This window comes from Canis lupus, chromosome 11 (genome assembly GCF_048164855.1).
Source record: "Canis lupus baileyi chromosome 11, mCanLup2.hap1, whole genome shotgun sequence".
Lineage (NCBI taxonomy): Eukaryota > Metazoa > Chordata > Mammalia > Carnivora > Canidae > Canis > Canis lupus.
This window is the reverse complement of record NC_132848.1, coordinates 25,258,626-25,276,237: the sequence shown is the minus strand read 5'-3', so window position 1 is coordinate 25,276,237 and position 17,612 is coordinate 25,258,626. Positions and strand designations below refer to the sequence as shown.

At 51.3% G+C, this 17,612-nt stretch overlaps 1 protein-coding gene and 1 long non-coding RNA gene across 9 annotated transcripts in view; one reads left to right on the top strand and one right to left on the bottom strand.

Annotated features, from left to right (window-relative positions):
• Nucleotides 1-17,612, bottom strand: part of PACSIN2 (protein kinase C and casein kinase substrate in neurons 2) — a 136,484-nt gene that overhangs the window by 8,385 nt on the left and 110,487 nt on the right. For all 8 annotated transcript variants that reach the window (XM_072843648.1, XM_072843650.1, XM_072843651.1 and 5 more), the window contains 5 exons: nt 13,030-13,186; nt 10,673-10,908; nt 9,231-9,386; nt 4,663-4,838; nt 2,164-2,284 (listed from right to left, as the gene is read on the bottom strand). In XM_072843648.1, coding sequence (XP_072699749.1) covers nt 2,164-2,284; nt 4,663-4,838; nt 9,231-9,386; nt 10,673-10,908; nt 13,030-13,186 — 846 coding nt within the window. The remainder of the gene's footprint in view (nt 1-2,163; nt 2,285-4,662; nt 4,839-9,230; nt 9,387-10,672; nt 10,909-13,029; nt 13,187-17,612) is intronic.
• LOC140642722 (uncharacterized) lies at nt 9,881-12,591 on the top strand. Its single transcript, XR_012039142.1, has 2 exons — nt 9,881-10,194; nt 11,096-12,591. It is a non-coding gene; the product is annotated as an uncharacterized lncRNA (long non-coding RNA).

Here is a 17,612-nt window from a genome sequence, read left to right as displayed (position 1 = left end):
CAGCACAGCAAGCGCTCACCTCCCCCAAAGGTTTACTAGTTTCCCCACATGGAAACAGCTTTATCATCCACACTGAGAAACGCTCAAAGTGGGTTACAGAAGGAAGGGGCCATGACCTCATTCCCCGGAAAGGTCTCCCTCCTGACCCCACCCATCACCAAATAATCTTGACTGAATTATTAACCCTTGGTGTGTTGAGTCCATAGTTTGGCACACAAGTCCGTGTAACACTTCCGGGTTAGAGGCCAACTTGGAAATATCAAGTCTAACCTGCCAACTTGTCAAACAAGGAAACTGAGGCCCAAGAAAAGGTGACTTGTCCATGCAGAGCTGGTGGCAGACCTGGGCCCCTGACTCCAGACCCTGGTCACCTATTTATTAATTATTCTCTCAACTGAAATAAGTTGACTCAGAGCAACCATATGAATATAAATCTGTCCTGAATGCGTGGCTTCCAGGACCTGTGTGATCAGTGGTAGGCCGGCCTGGGATGGAGGGGCCCGCTGTTAGTGTGGACAATGAACAGCAGGGCAGAAAAGCCACCACATGCCGTCAGAACCAGGCTGTGGACCCCACACACACAGACCCGTGCGGGCCGGACACACACTGCTGGAGGGTTGGGATTATACATTAGCCACAAAATAAGAAACTTACTTCATCCTGCGGCATGGAAAATAAAAGCAAATAGTTTCATTAGAGAAAGTCAAGCATGATCCTGTAAGAACCGTAAGCACAGGCCACATGTGGGCGCTGCTTCCCAGCCTGTAGGATCCACGAGAGGAGGGCTGCAGTGGCCAGGACGCCCATACCATCGAGCCAGCCTGTCAGCTCAGGTCTTCCTTCCCAGACCACTACGCTCTCTAGGTATAGGTGGACAACCCTAAGGGCCCCAGGGCGGGAGGGGAGGGCTGCATTTCACAGGTGGCTTCCCAAGCCCCTCTGGATCAGTATACACCCCTGCAGGGTGAATCCCGCCACGTGCACAGGACACACCAGCTCGCTTCTTCCCCGTGCACCATCGCCAGGGGTGGGGTAGGCTATGTGCTTTCCCCTCTAGGGCCACTTCTACTCAAGGGGACCCTGGGCCTCCAGCTCATCCCAGTGCCTCCGTGGAAGGGGCATGGTCTGCTCTCAGCCTCCTGTCGGGAGATGTCCTAACACCTAACACAGTGCAGGGAATGTGCTCAGCTGCAGAGACCCACACTGTCATGGGAGCAGCTTCTTGAGAAGCTCCAGAAGACAGAGGGACATGTGTGAGGTCTGACACAACCATAGCTAGGGTGGGGCTAGAGGCCAGGATGGACTCCCAGCTGCCCAAGGAGACGGGTGCTGTTGTCATCCCCACTTTACACATGGGAACAAATGACTGGCTCAGCGTCCCACAGCTGTTAAGCGGTGAGGCCAGATGTGAGTGCAGCCTGTACTCTAGCAGTCCCCGGGGGCAGGGGAAGCCCCTCGGCCCTCGTGCCAGGTGTCCTCCCCGGAAGGCAGCAGCCATAGCCCTTCCAAGCCTTTCCTGGCTCCTGCTTTACCACAGGAGGGGAGAATCTCTTCCCTCAGAGGAGGGGGTGGCAGGACTTAGTGAGGGTGGGAGCGCAGATGGACTGTGGCTGGAAGAGGCCCTAGAGCCCCAGGCCCTCACATTTTGCAGGTAAAGATACTGGAAGGCTCACACTCATGAAATCAGGAAAAGAGGAAAGCTAATCCTGAACCAAAAGGAGTTGAATTTACTATCTGAACCGAGGAAAAGTCCCCTGTGGGAAGGGTAAGAGCTACACATAGCCCCATCTCTCCCCGTCCCAGGCCTGAGGCCTGCCAGCCTGGTGTGCGCTGTGGCTGGTGTGGCCATCCTGTGGAGCAGGCGGGGAGCTGCGCAGCTCCTGGGACTCATCAGCAACTAGAGAATGCCAATGGTCAACAGGCGACCATCATGATTCCTAACAAGACAGAACACGATTGCACCTTCACTGAACTCCAAAAGGCCCTGCAGTCGTGCCCTTGGGACTCTCCACATTGACCTGGGTTCCAGAGTAGCCATGCTTAAAGGCTGCCTCCTAAGCAGGGCAAAGGCCATCACCAGTTGGAGCGAGAAAGCATACATCTCAACCCTGTGAGCCCAGCCCCTGCCAGACCAAAGGGGTCCTGGGCACAGCCTCCTCTTACCTCAAACTGTGGCCAGTTCATAGACATGCCTGGCCCGTGGTTGGCTCTGAACCACCTCAGGTCCTCCACCGCGTCAGCAGCTTTAATGCTCTGCTCCAGGTCACGGTAAATGTTCTTGTAGCTAAATCAGAGAGAGGAAATGCATGACTCTCTTGGAAGGCAGGGATGGCCCCCATTCACCCTGCCCCAGAGCCTGGCCACAGTGGGGGCGTGGGCTCTGGCCACACAGAGTTGGCTTTGTAGCTCGGACTGGGATGCTCTGCCCTGGCTTGGCTGGATGATTATCTGGCCTCAGTGTGCACAGCAGACGAAACACCACCATGGGCTGCAAGCCACAGCTTTGGCTTCCCACAAATTGGCTTGAAATCAAACCAGGTGGCAGGGCAGTGCTCTATGTCAGATAATGCAGCAGGTGCCAGCATCTTGGCCACATGGGCACTGACCTCTGTGGCTCCACTTAAACAGGTCCAGAATCAGGAAAGTTCCCCCTCATCCCTTCAAAAAAAGCTGGAAGGTGCAAAAGCTGTAAGTGAAGACTGCCCAGTGCTGTGGCCGCAGAACTCACCCTCTACCTGGAGCAGCAGCTCACACCAGCTCAACATCCTAGAAAGTGGATTATGAAGGACAGGACCTAGTGTTTCCCCTTATCACCTACATGGCAGGCAAGTCCTTTCCCTCTCTGGGTCTCAGTTTCCTCTGTTGAGTGGGCACAGTGCCATCTGGTCTAAGTTGAAGTGTGTCCTCCACACAACATATGTTGAAGTCCTGACCCCCAGTATCTTAGAATGTGATTTTATTTGGAGATAGGGTTTTTACAGAAATAATTAAGTTAAAATGAGGTCATTAGGGTGGGCCCTAATTGCTGGGAGAAATGTAGACACGCAGATACACACAGAGGAAAGGGTACATGAAGACACAGAGAGAAGATGGCCACGTGGCAGGGGTGATGTGTCTATAAGCCAAGGATTGGCAGCAGACAGAATGACAATTGGAACGATCCTCCCCCCTAGAGCCTCAGAGGGAACACGGCCCTGCCAACATCTTGATTTCGTACTTCCCATCCCCACACTGTGAGACAATAAATTTCTGCTGTCGTAAGCCAGGGGTTTGGTATTTTGTTATGGTAGCCCTAGGACACTACTCTGCCATCTACTCCCCAGGCTGGCTTCGAGGACTCAGTGAGGCCAGGCATGCCAGCCAAGGACAACGTGCACATAATGGGCACAGCTGCCCTACCCCAGCCAGCAGTGCAGCCCCAGGCAAGTTAATCCACCAAAACTGGCCTCAGCTTCCCCCCTGGTAAATGGGGAATAATGCCACCCACTTTACAGACTGTCCTAAGCATTAAATACTGGCAGAGTGGCGATACAATAATTATTCCCTTCCACTGAATTATACAGGAGACAAAGGGAATGCAATTTCTTAACAACGACAAGTCTAAAAAAAAGAAAAAAAAAAGACAAGTCTTAGCTTGTGAGTCATTTCTACACAGCTCTGCAATAAGGATGACTGAATCCACATCCATGGTTAGCTCAGACCTCTGCCCCAATGGAGGCATCGTGGGAAAAAAGAGAAGGCAAGTGCAGAAAGAACATCACAACCTCTATGTCAGGATCCAGAGCTGAGCCTCCGAGGGCCTGTGCTGCCCAAGAGGCCCCCGAGAAGTCAAGGTTGAGTGGGCAGCCAGCCACTTGAAGGGAAGGGCCTCCGTAAGATGGTCCTGAGGGAAGGGCACCAACCTGGGAAACACAGAGAAATGCTCCTGGCTGGATTCCAAATATGCCAACTGTGGCTGATCCAGGCTGCGGCCCTCCCTTCCTACCTGGACCTCGAGTGTCGTACTTAGAGCTGGTGGCTCATGGCTCACCTTAATGCGCAGCCTGAGGCTGCCTAGCTCAGACCAGCAATGAGCTGGCCCAGGCTGATGGGATGCCCAGCATAGGCCGACTGTGCACCTGCACATGGGCTCAGCACAAGTTTCCTCCCTGGGCAGGAGGACTTAACCAGGGAGATTTTTTTTTTTTTTTAAAGATTTACTGGGGGCAGGGGTAGTATCCCAAGTAGACTCCCCACTGGGCATGACACCCGACACGGGGCTCAATCCCACAATCCTGAGATCATGACCTGAGCTGAAATCAGAAGTCAGACGATTGACTGACAGAGCCACCCAGGCACCCCCAGGGAGAAGCTCTTCTGACAAACACTGCCATCCTAAGTCTGGAGAGTAGTTACTGAGCTTTATTCAAAAGCAATTTCCCACTGGCCTCCTGGTGATGTCCTCTTTCTCTAAATGGAAACTTGGGATCCCTGGGTGGCGCAGCGGTTTGGCACCTACCTTTGGCCCAGGGCGCGATCCTGGAGACCTGGGATCGAATCCCACGTCGGGCTCCCAGTGCATGGAGCCTGCCTCTCCCTCTGCTTATGTCTCTGCCTCTCTCTCTCTCTCTCTCTGTGACTATCATAAATAAATAAAAATTTTTTAAAAAAATGGAAACTTACCTGGCCACATTTGACAAGTCTAGGTGCTTTTGAACCTCCAGCAGAACTTCCCGGAAGAAGCGCAGACGCTTTTCCTCAAACTGCTGGCACTGCTCAAACACCTGCTCCATGTTCTCCATGTACTGCGGCGTGCTCTGATCAAGCTCCTTCAGGGACTTCTCATATTTCTCTTTGGTCTACAAGACAATCCAAGCACCACAGGGCAGAGGTTCATTTCCATTCACTCTGGTTCCCTCTGATGGAGAGAAGGTGAGCCAGGCTCTGCACCACCCTGCTCCTCACTTGCCTTCGTCCCCTTCTGAATCATCAGCATCTAGGCCTACTTATAGGGTGACTATATTAAGGCAGACATTTTGAGTGACTTTATGAGGAGTAAGCGGGGTGAGGAGCTGTGACCCAGCATCCAAGGATCTCCTTCCCTGGCACCCCTCAGATTCCAGCCCAGAAGACTCACACTCTACCTCTGCTCCTGAAGGGTGCTCCCACCCAATCTGGGCTGGAACAATATTCCCACCCCACACAGCCAGGCCCTCCAAGCTCATCTCTAATGCCATCTCCACCACTAAGGCCATCGCTGGGGAAAGCTTCTCAGGCCTCCACAGACTCGAAAGCATAAGCTCTGGAGTCTGACAGACTCTACTTTCAAAGTCAAGTTCAAGTCTCAGACCCTCCACTTCCAAACTGCCAACCATACTCCTGGCATCTGCCGGGCCTCTTAGCTAGCAGCAGGCCCAAACAGGTCAATGCTGGGGAGGGGACGGTCCCTCTGGAACCCAGGGTGCATGGTTGGGCACCACTGCCACACTGACCCCTGCCCACAGCATCCACCCATGTCCTCTCTCCTCAGGCAAGGACTGTGCCAGGACCCCCTTGAGCCTCGGACCTTCCCCACAGCAGTGGTGACTCAGCGGACACCTCAGGGCAAGAGCACAGGGTATGAGTGCCAGACAGGCCTGGGGGCGAGTCCTGGTACCGCACAGAGTTTCTTACAGCCTCACTTCGCCTCGCAGAAAACGAGGTAGAGGCAAACCTCATTTTATGTCGCCCCACAGTACTTCATGTTTTAGGAGACCGAGGGTCTGTGGCAGCCCTGTGTGGAGCAAGTCTATTGGTAGTACCATTGCTCCCACAGCACTTGCTCGCTCTGTTGTCTCTGCTCACGTTTCGGTAATTCTCACAATATTTCAAGTTTTCATTATTATCATTATTGCATTTGTCATGGTGATCCGTGATTAGTGATTATGATTCACTGAAACCTCAGATGATGGTTAGCATTGTTTTTTAGTAATAAAGTATTTTTAAATTAAGGTGTGTATACTGTTTTTAGACATAATGCTATTGCACACGTAGTAAATGACACTATTTGGTAAACATAGCTTTTATGTGCGCTGAGATACCAAAAAATTCATTTGACTCACTTTATTGCAGTGGTCTGGAACTGAACCCACAATGCCTACACTTCCACTTCATGGCATTCTGATATTTAAATGAGCTGACACAAAATGAGCACCAAGCTGCATGAAGTAGGCATTCAAAAAAGTCCCCGTCCCCGTGTCCCCCAGGCCTGTCACATCCCCATACATTCATTCCAAGACTGTCCTCAACGAGGGGTCTGAGCAGAAAGGAAATATGGAAGGCCATCATAGCCTCCTGGGGCAAAATGAGGCACAGCAGGGCTGCAGCCTTTCCACTGTGGAGACCCTGAGAAATGGGGGCGATCACAGACAGACAGGCTGGCTAGCTCCCCAGGAACTTTGCTTTTCTGTCCCTGACCATGGTGCCGGCTTCTGAGAAAGGGCTGAGCCTCCTTGAACCATTACAGGCTGCCCTGCCCCTGCCTTCTGGATCAAGGCCATGTCTTAGGACCCCAGCCTCTGCAGCCTCTGGAGCAGCTCTGCCCCTACTCCAGACCCCAAATCTACTCACCATCTACGCTGCTTTTCTCCTGGACACCCTTCTGTGACTCAAGCCCTGGAAAACTCCCCTTTATGGTCCAGAGACCCCTCTTCTCCAAGACTTCCCTTATAGGCCCAACCCACTCCCTAAAGTCTCCCTTCCTGGCACCCCCTCATATTCTGTTCCTTGTTCTACTTCTGAGCCTCCTGGCTGGGCTTGGGTCCTCTGTGACCCCAAGAAAAGGTCATCCCTTCCAGAATGTGGACATTCCCAGGAGGAACAGAGCACCACCAAATGCTCTGACTACTCATTATCATCATCATCTCCCTAGACGTGTGAGGCTCTGCGTGGGATCACTAGGTCAGAGGCCTTAAGACATGCAGCTGTGGTTTAAATACAAAGGGCCTGGTGGTACCACCAGAGCAGCACAGAGAAACCACTTCTCTGGGGTACTCCAACAACACACAGGAGCCTCCCTGGGGCCTCCCTGTGCTTACAAACAGCCCTGCCCCAGCAAAGCCAGATACAGAGCAGGGTCATCACTATCGGGGAATTCCTAGCACAGAGCACAAAGAAAGTTCCTAGGAAACATCCATGGAGTGAAACAAAGGCAGCCTTCGCTCTCCTGTGGACTGGGACACTTAGCACTGAACATGAGAAAGTCCCTTCTGACAGGTACTGCAGGACGCAGTCATGGCCTGACCAATGAGAAACACAGATGGGCCTATGTAGCCAGTCAGTGCTGGTTTTTAGAACTTGTTTCAAGGAGAGTGGGAGGGTGAAGTCGCCCTCCTTTCCAGGCCAGCTCTCAGCCTACAAGGTCCATCATGCCCCATGGTCACTGGCTGGACCACAGAGCCAGGAGGGAAGCTTCTATAAAGTGGCCCAGCCATCCTGACAGGTGCCTTATGTCTGACTTCGGACCCTGGACCAATTTGGTAGATTCCGTTGTGAATGGCAATGAAACATGAAAGGTACGTGTGTCTATGTCCCTCACCCCCACCCCAACCCTCCATCCACACCCAGGAACAGAGAAGCCTCGCCCCTCCTCCAGGCACCGTTCTGGACACATGGCAACAGCAACCCTGAGCATCGTCCCAGCCTTATTTTCCTTAAGCCCGGGTGCCCACCCCATTCAACAAGTAGCCCCAGACTCCTCACCTGATCTCGCAGTGGAGGCAGCCTCCTGGCAACCCCACACTCCTGGACTGGACCCAGTTCCAGAACCAGGTGTGGGCAGTCGGGGCCACTCCCCAAGGGACTCAGGTGCTTGCTCTGAGTGATGAACTCTTCTGTAGACAGTCCCCACAACCACCCTCCCCTGTATGCCAGTGACAGCAGTGAGGAGCAGGGAGAGAGGGTCCGGCCTTCCCTCACTCACACTACCAGGTGGCACAAGACTAAGCCTCTCTGAACTCAGTTTCCTCGGTCACACAACAGAGATGCCACCACCTAAATTCCCTGGGTTCAGTGGTGTCCATCCAGGCTGAAAGGGTGGTGGGTTTAACACAGCAGCTCAGAGCTCTCCCGTTTCCCCTTTGGGGGGAAGAACAACATGTTGCTCCCGGGACACAGCCCTTCTCAACCTGGCTCAACCCACAGCCTCCACCCACACCTCTCTGGGCCTCTCTGCCCAAACGCACGCTGGCATCTCTCCTCCCTCAGCACTGCGGCAAGGAGGACTCCAGACAGCTCAGCCCCCAGCCCTGCACCCCTCTCCACTCAGCAGAGGTGGTGGCCTAGGCCTTGCTCACGTCAGTTTTCACTTCCTGGGAACTTTTAAATTATATGAATCTGTCTAGTGTTTGCATCCTGTGACTCAGGCCTTCCAGGTTGAATCACTACCTGCATCCATAGAGGCCCCCCTTTGTCCCCCCTAGTTTATACCATCCTCCCATTTGATCTCTCCAATCCACGGCAGCAGGGCCCCCCTCACCCCCCCACACTGCACAGAAAGGCAGAAGGGCACCCAGGATGCTGCACACAGGGCCTATTCACGGACTCTTGGCTGAGCACCCGCAGCCCCCACCCACACCTCTCTGGGCCTTCACTGCCGGGGCTGCGGGGAAACCTGCCCGCTCCCCCGACCTCTCCAAGCTCCCCGTGGCCACCGTGTGCTGGGCGTCCCAGGCACTCCACCTTCATGGGACTCCCTCCACTCACCACCAGAGCAACCCTTCTAAGCTGTGGTCTTCCTCCACACCTCTGCCCTCCTTGAGCTCTGGAACCTTCTTTCAGTGGCTCCCTGTTAGCAGTGTCCTGAAGCTCCTTACTTCACTCGCCTTGCAAGACCACTTGGTCATCATAACCCTCCGGGCCAGCTCTTGCATCAGGCCCCTGCCGCTGACATCCACACCTCCATGTCCTGCACAAGCTGGTCCCTCCCACTTCTCTCACAGCAGCCCTGGCCACCCCACCACCTTTTCCTGAGCGGAAGAATCGGCCGTTGCCCTGCTTGCCCAGCACTCAGTTCTGCCCTCCATCCTGAAGTGGGCAGGGGGCTGTGGGAAGGTAAGGCACTCACGTGGGAGCCTCCTGAGGGCAGGAATAGGTCTTACTGCTGTGCCATCTCTCCACCCCTCCAATCAAGTGGCGACAAAGCTAACTGCGGGCCAGAGAGGTGTCTGGCGAGGCTTGTGCATTCACCATGGAAAACGATGTGCCACATTTACCTTAAGAACGTCTTGCTTGCATTTTTCTACTTTGTCTTGCAACTTCTTGAGCTGCTCAGGGTTGAGGGATGGGTCTGCTTTGCTATTGGTTTCTCGTGATGTGGCCAACTTCTCCTCTTTGCATGCTGCATGGTAGGCCTTCTTTGCTGCCTCTACCTGCAGGGAGAATGAGCTCCTGAGTGTTACGTGTCCGCAAGTTCAAGATCCTAACTAGAGGTTTCACAGACTCTGCCTGCAACACCCCAAGGAAGGGGAGGAACAGGTATAAGCTGTGCCTGTCGTATAATTACAACTAGGTACAAGGGAGGAGTACGCTCAACAGATACTGACAGGGTGCCTGCTTCGGGTCAGGTGCCATTCTGGGCACCAGGGTGCAGCACCCAAGACCCTGGCTTTCAGGGAGCTCTCCATCGAGCTAGAGAGGCAACCACAAGAGCTAGCTGAAGAACAGAGTGAACAAGAGGGTGATGAGTGCCAAGAAGGAGAGGGAAGCAGGGATGAGAGGTGGGGCACCATGCTGAGGCAGCTGGAGAGAGCCAGCCAAGATGACACGGAGCAAGAATGTGCAGGAGGTGTGGCTGTCTGTGAGAAGAGCATGCCAGGCAGCTGGAATGGCAAATACAAAGGACGTTCCAAAGTTCCGGAGCTAACAGGAGGGGGTAATGTTGGGAGGCAGAGTCACAGGCCACGTGTTCCACGGCTACCTCACACAGCTAGAACATGTACATGCACACAAGTGCATACACACACAGCTGTGTCTTTATTTAACAGATCCTTCTTTCCTTGAGCCAAAGTCAAAGTTCAATCTAGAGAGGAAAGAGGAGTTTTGTAACCATGGCCTCATGGTTGTCATTACACAAGGCCATGGACAAGAAGCAAGATAAAGGAGATGTGGCAAGAGCCAAGACACAGAAGAAAGAAGGAAAGCCTGTTGTTACAACCTAAAGACAGAGGGCTGTTCCAGGTGATTCTCAGGAGGAGGGAGGTGGTACGGCTCCTGAGAAAACCCAACAGGCGGAGACAGAAGGAAGCAGGAAGTCCACCCAAGAACGGGGCTGGCAGAGCTTTGGCAGTGGAAGGGGGAAGGGGGCCCCTTTTGTGCTGAGAGTGGGGGTGCCTGTAGAAGAGCCTCTAGCTAGCAAAAGCCGGGAAAGACTCAGCAGCTTCAGCTGCTACTTTTAAAAAAACCAGTATCAGTATCATTTGCAAATTTCAGAGGAAACACATACAAAAGAAGGAAAAATTTTAAATCAATCTTTCTACCAGCCCAAAGGGATTTTTGTGTCTTGGAATTGGTCACTGTTAGCCAGCAGGGGCTTCTGGTCCAGGGGGGGACCCCCATCTCTGCCCCTGTTAGATCCTGGGCCCAAAGCATCAGGGCAGGACTAGCCAAAAAGCACAGGGTCAGGCCAGGCAGGGAGCAGCCTGCAGGATGGAGGCACCTCTTTCAGCTTCTTGGCCCAGGGCTTCTGTGCCTTCCGAAAGCCGTCCTCGGCTTCTTTGGTCTCCTTGAAGCCTCCCATCATCTGCTTGTGAAAGGCTTCCTTCTGCCAGTTCTTGATCTTCTCGAAGTCCTCGTTCATCAGCGAGGCTTTCACCTCTAGGTGCAGCTCGCTCACCCTCTCCGCCTCGGACATGAGAGCCGTCCAGGCCTTCTCCAACGTCCCATACTGGGGCCCTGGCACAGAAGAGAAGCTGCTGGTTATGGGGCACTGGGGCCCCCAGACAGGCATTGTGTGGGGACTCTGTCCATTAACCTCTTGGTTGTGAGGACAGAATTCCAGAGGACAGCCTGGCTGGGCAGGGGTGGGGTAGGGTTCTTTTCGGTTCTTTCAGTTTTCTCTCAGTGTCTGTTCCTTTTTCAGCTTGGGATGAATAAAGAATAAGGAACTGAAGCTGGATCTACTCAACCATTCTTCTGTTAGGGAAACTGGGGGATTATACATACACATTTTCTTTTTCTAAAGTCACTAAACTTTTTAAAAACATGAATTTCTGCCTCTTGGAAGTTTTAATTTGCTTAAGGCTGGCCGGAGAAGGAGTCGCCTCTGCAGTGGACTGACTTCTCTCCCCAGCGGCTCAGAGCCCACCCTCTCCCTTCCCTGAGGTCAGCACTGCTCTTTTCAATCCCATGACAGGAGCGGAGCCTGGAGCCTGGCTTGGAGCAAGAACTCGAGAGCTGCCCCATCAAGCAGAGGACTGTCTCCACAGCAGAATGGAAGGCCTGTCTTGGGGAGAGGAAGGGGAGTTGGAGGCAGGAACCTGTTCTAGCCAGATGGAAATCTCTAGATAGTGGTCACCCTGCACACTGTGCTTAGGAAGGGAGCTCGTCATTTGGCCTGTCATCTTGTTGAGGGTGTGGGGCGGCGTGGGGTCAGGTGAGAGAGAAGGAGGCTATGACACAATCTGAGGATGAAGATGGGAAGAGCCAGGCCCTGACCTCAAGGCTCTCCCAGGGGACAGTCACTGTTCAAGCTGGGTAATGACATAAGGAACCATGAACCGTGGAAGGCGAGCCCTCCTGAACTTATAATCCTTTGTGTCTACAAAACAAGCAGCTCCCTCTCCTGCTGGGTCTGCGACACAGGGGCAGAGTCCACAGGTGAGGGGGACAAGGGGGCTTTGTGAACCTCAGGTTCTGAACAAACACAAGGGACAGTGCTAACAGCTGGGCCCTAGGAGTTAGAACTAAAACAATAACAGTTATGGTTCACAGGAGCTGCCCCTTCCCTGGCTACTCAGTACCCGGGCATGGCCGTCTCACTCCCAGACACCTACTCCACCAAGGCACTGTGCTAAGCCCTACAGACGACTTGCTTCAACAGGGGAAAGATGAGCAGCTAGTCCAGACCCAGCAGCAGCTGCCTGAGGCCCCGCCCGTCCAGGACTGCAGGACCAGTGGCCTGGCTTCCCCATCCTCTGAAGTCAGTCATCACGGTAGAAGGGCCTGGCCCATAGCACACCCTGAGAAAATCCCACTACTCGGCTTCTGTCCCAGGAAACCCTGTAATCCATCAAGCTGCCCCTCTACTGCTGGGAAGTGCATTCTGAGCGCAATCCATAGCCAGAGCAGCGTTCTGTTACTGAGCTCCAGAATCTTGTGTGTTTTGCTCGGGAGGGAGTGGGGGGCAAAACGTGTACAACACCTCTACTCATTCCCGTTAACATTCAAAATCAGGGGCAGCCCCAGTGGCGTAGCGGTTTAGCGCCGCCTGCAGCCCAGGGCGTGATCCTGGAGACCCTGGATCGAGTCCCACGTCAGGCTCTTTGCATGGTGCCTGCTTCTCCCTCTGTCTGTGTCTCTGCCTTTCTCTCTATGTCTCTATGAATAAAAAAAAAAAAAAAAAAAAAAAAAAAAAAACACACACACACACATTCAAAATCAGAAAGGCTGCCAGATGTCACCATCTAGTCTCACCTGATGCACTACACAGCCAAGCTTACAGATCAACAACTCTCCGTGTTGGAACCCACAGTGTGGAGCAGCAAGGCCTCTGATGTGATAGCAGCGCTACTCAAATCTGAGCCCTGAAGGAACCCTTCTGAGTTAAACTGGCAAGTATAGCATGTCCCATGGATGACAAGGGCAGCAAGGGGGGACTCCGGTGCTGCCTGCAGAGAGGAGCCCCATGTGCCGCAGGGGAGGAAAGCCCACACAGTCCGTGCTGCTGGGTGATGGCATCGTGCCGCTCCCCTGTATGAATCACAGCCCCAAGAACTGAGACACACTGCTGCCCTGTTCTTGTGAGAGCTGCCCAGAGCACCCAGGTCAAGACGCCCTGTGCCGTGGCCTCCCTACCCTTCTCGACGAGCTGCCTCCAGCGCCGCGCCCACTCCGTGAGCTGCTGTGCGTAGGCCTTCTCAATGCGTGCCCGCTCGTGCAGGCAGTTCATAAGGTCGCTGCACAGGCGGTGGCCATCGTCTATCCGCTTCACAGTCCGCTTGTAGTTCCCAACCTAGGAGACAGAACCACACTGTGAGGCTGGGCCCCGCTCAGCTGTACAAACAGCCTCCATGCCAGCTGGGCTCCTGGGTGCTCATCCATCCCCCCACACCCCCCGCCCCACTCAGAAGGCATCCTGCATCATTAGATGATAAGCTCCCACTAAGATTCCACTAGCAGGAATATTTTTAAAAACAGTGATTTGAAACTTCTCAATAACTACATGGCTGGTGTCTGCGCTCTGACCTGTGGGTCAGTGAAGGAGATAGACCAGCACAGGAAGGGGTCTGACAGAGGGAAGTGAGGGGCTGAGGGTGCCCAGAAGGGCATCTCATGCAGAGTGAGGGGCCAGGGACAGCTACCCAGAGTTAAGTGATGTCTGACTAGAGAGATTTAGGGAAAAAAAAGAAAGGAAGAAAAAGAATTCAGTAACTCAAAATGATGTTATAATTAATATTACAGAATTGGCTAAAGGTCTTTTGTGATCATCATTATATAAATAGATAGAAATATGTTTGAAGTACCTTCTGCTTTAATGTCTTCCCATGCTGGATTATTTTCACTTATCGATTAGAGCAATAAATACTATTTCCCACTACTGAGCACCCACTATGTGCCAGGCACCACAGCAGGTGTCTTACCTCCAAATATTGCCCTGCCTTAACAAGTAGGAATAACTGTCCCCATTTGAACAGGAGAACACCAAGGCTTAGAGAATGACACATTTCCCCCTGATCCTGCAGCAGCAGTGCAGCCACTGCTGTGTTTCAAAAGGCTCCAGGTAGGGCAGTCTTGATAGCAAAGCTCAGACTCTTATCTGCTTTGATGAGGGTTATGGTGATTTTGACTACTTTCACACCTGAAAAGAGATCAGCTCATCTAAATTATCAAATACAAGAGAATAATTGACAAAATATTAGTGGCTAATTTGGACATTGGAGGACTGGAAGGAAATGTGGCAAAAAAATGATCTGTTTTATTACAATCCTTTCTTCCTTGTCTTCAAAAATCTTAATCAACTTTCATCAATCTTACCATTTCTAAATGAATTCAACTGAGCTAAATTCTCCAGGTAAAGGCAGTGGTGGTTAGTGAAGACCTCTCAGAGAGACAGAACACATGGGCCCCCAGGGAGATGGGCAATGGGGGAAAAGGGGCTCTGGCCCCTTCAGGAAGGGCTGTCCCGGAGGCCAGAGAGAACCCTGCTTCCATGGGATCAGTAAGGACCCCTGGAAGTGAGGTGGCCTGGGCAGCATTGTCCAGCAGGCAATGCTGAGGTTCACGAATAGCTCTGGGAGCCCACATCAGTTGTTGTTCTGGCCCGGAGCATGGCCAGGCTGCTGCTACTCACCAAAACACACAGTTTTCAACTTTACCCTTCAGTTGTCCCTTTCTTAGCAAAGCAAAAGCAAGCATTTCTTTCTTTCTTTTTAAGATTTTTATTTATTTTTGAGACAGAGAGAGAGAGAAAACATGAGCAGGGGGCAGAGGCAGAGAATCTCTCAAGAAGACACCCCACTGAACGTAGAACCTGACAACATGGGGCTCAATTTCATGACTCTGAGATCATGACCTGAGCCGAAATCAAGAATTGGTGGCTTAACCCACTGAGCCACCCAGGCACCTCTAAAAGCAAGCATTTCACAATCAGCTGGAAGTGACACCGCAAGCTCACTTCCCTTAAAATAGGGCTTTGCTGTCATTTTGAAATTTACAGCAGGAGAAAAAAAGTAACCAACAAAACACAACTCTGTTGCTGAGCTGGTGGCAAGAGGAGCTCAGCTCATCACAGCTCGATTTGGACTTGATAGTTGACACGAAACCAGGAGGCAGAGGTGGCTTTCATATCACTGTCACCAACAATATCCACACTGGTAATCAAGATCATAGTATGTTGGCTCTCTGGCAACCTGCCATTTCTCTGCTTTTCAAAACCCTTGTAAAAAGATTTAGGGAAAAGAAAAAGCTACCTCCTAAGAAGACACGCATCAGTTCGACCCATCAGCATGTACCTTGGCTGCCGTTCATATTTAAAGGACAACTCTTAAAATCTGAGAAGCAGCAAGGAATACAGGCAGGATGTTTGCCGAAGCATGAGTTTAGGTTTAAATGCTGGCACTGTCTGAGAAGAGGCAGAAACGTGGTTCTTCAAGTAGATCTAAGTCTCCAGCATCTGTGGATCGCCAGAGGTCCAGGTCCCGATCCCGGTCAAGGTCCAGATCAGTTGACAATGGAAATTAAACTGTAAATAACTTGCCCTGGGGGCCTTTTTTTAAACAAAACAAATTCCCAAACCATACTTGCTAAAAATTCTGGTAAGTATGTGCTTTTCTGTGGGGGTGGGTTTTGGAGGGGGGGTTGAGCTGGGCTGGATATCTTTGTAGATGTGGACCATCAAGGGGTTGTTGAAAACTAATTGTATTAAATGTCTTTTGATAAGCCTTCCAGATAAGCCTTCCACTCACATTTTTGTGAATGTCTGAAGTGTATAGTTTGTATATATTGAGAGAGTTCTTTTATAACTAAAGCAAATTTAATTTTTTTGTACTAGAAAAGATTTGAACATTTTAGTTCTTGGTTATTCAAATATGTTAATTCAGAATTAGTTTTTTTTTTTCAGAATTAGTTTAATGCTTCAATTAAACTAATTAATAGCTTTGGACATTTAATTTTTTTTTTCACTTATTTATGATAGTCACAGAGAGAGAGAGAGAAAGAGGCAGAGACATAGGCAGAGGGAGAAGCAGGCTCCATGCACCAGGAGCCTGACGTGGGATTCGATCCCGGGTCTCCAGGATCGCGCCCTGGGCCAAAGGCAGGCACTAAACCGCTGCGCCACCCAGGGATCCCAGCTTTGGACATTTAAAAGAGCTCTAATTTTGCTTGAACATAAAGGCTTGAGTTTTCCTTGTTAGGGTTAAGGGTGTCCTTCCACCCACCCTTTAACAGCTGCCTGACAAAGACGTTAAAGCAGCTGTTGTTATGGATAATAAAAGATTATAAAATTGAAAAAAGATAATAAATAAATGCTGGCACTGTGACCACTGCTGAGGCCAAGGGGAGAAGGGAGTGTTTATGACACTCTAGCAATGTCTGCTCTGCCGGCCTTTGCTGGGGGAAAAGGCTCCATGTGGGCATGGAACCGCCAACCTTTTAGTGCTCGCGTAGGGACATATGCCAGGTATCACTGTTTCATCTCCATAAACTGCCTAGTGACAGAGCAGTGTGGCCTTCCTGCTCCCCTGAGCGAGGCACTGGAGATTGTCCTAAGAGCAGAACTACGGACAGCTGTTTCTCTACAGTGAAATATAATGAAACATGAAATATAATCTACAACCGGTAATATTCACCCTTCCCAAGTCTACGCTTAGGTGAGTTCAGATGAACGTGTGCGGTGTATAGCCATCACCATATCCAAGTACGGAAACTTCCATCTCCCCACCACGTTCCCTGTGCCCTCCCGCAGTCAATCTCTGCCCCACACAGCCCTGGCAAACACTGATCTGATCTGTGTCCCTCATGGGGGCCAAGGGCAGGCCGCCACAAAACAGGCCACTTTGACATGAAGATTATTCTGAGTCAAAAAGCAATCATAACCCCCAGCAGATTCAGGAAAAGCTCTCTACCTCCCCCACAACTGCTCACAAAGAATTTAGAGAGAGGATCTGCTCCAGGAAGAGAGCTACCATCATCGATACCTACATTATACCACCAACTAGGCTTGATAGATAGAAGGAACCCAGCAAGGCCTATCTGATCAAAGTCCTCTGTGTCCCACCGCTTCTGAGTGGCCCAGCAAACATTTGTTTTCTAAACATTTACTCGTATTTTTCACCTTCCTGTGAATCACATTCCTTCTCTCTGAAGTCCCAGGCCCCTATCCACTTCTCCTCAGCCCAGGAGAAGCAGCTCAGGTATATGTACCTCATTTTGCCTGTCTTTGGAATATGCCATGTCTGTGTGGATTCCCCATATATACAAATTAAATTTTATTTTCTCCTGTTAATCTGTTTCATGTCAATTTGATTTTTAGTCCAGCTAAAGGGACTTTGAAGGGGACAGGAGATTCTTCGTCCCCAGCACCCTTTGACGAGCTGTCCAAGATAAAGGCAATCACACAGTATGTGGTCTGGCTTTTGAGGCTGATCCATGTTACTACTGCTTATGCTATGTTAATTTTAATTGCTAAGAGATATTCCATTGTATGGATACACCATAGACTTGTTTGCCTTTTCATCCTGTTGAAAGGACATGGTTGTTTTCAGCGTGGGGCAATTAAAAAGAAGCTGTGAACATTCACTGACAGGTCTTTGTGTGGACATAGGCCTTCATTTTTCTTGGGTAAATACTTAGGAATGAAATTGTTATTCAATGAGTATATGTCTAGCTTTATGAGAAATCACCAAACTGTCACCCCACATGGCTGTATATTTTGTATT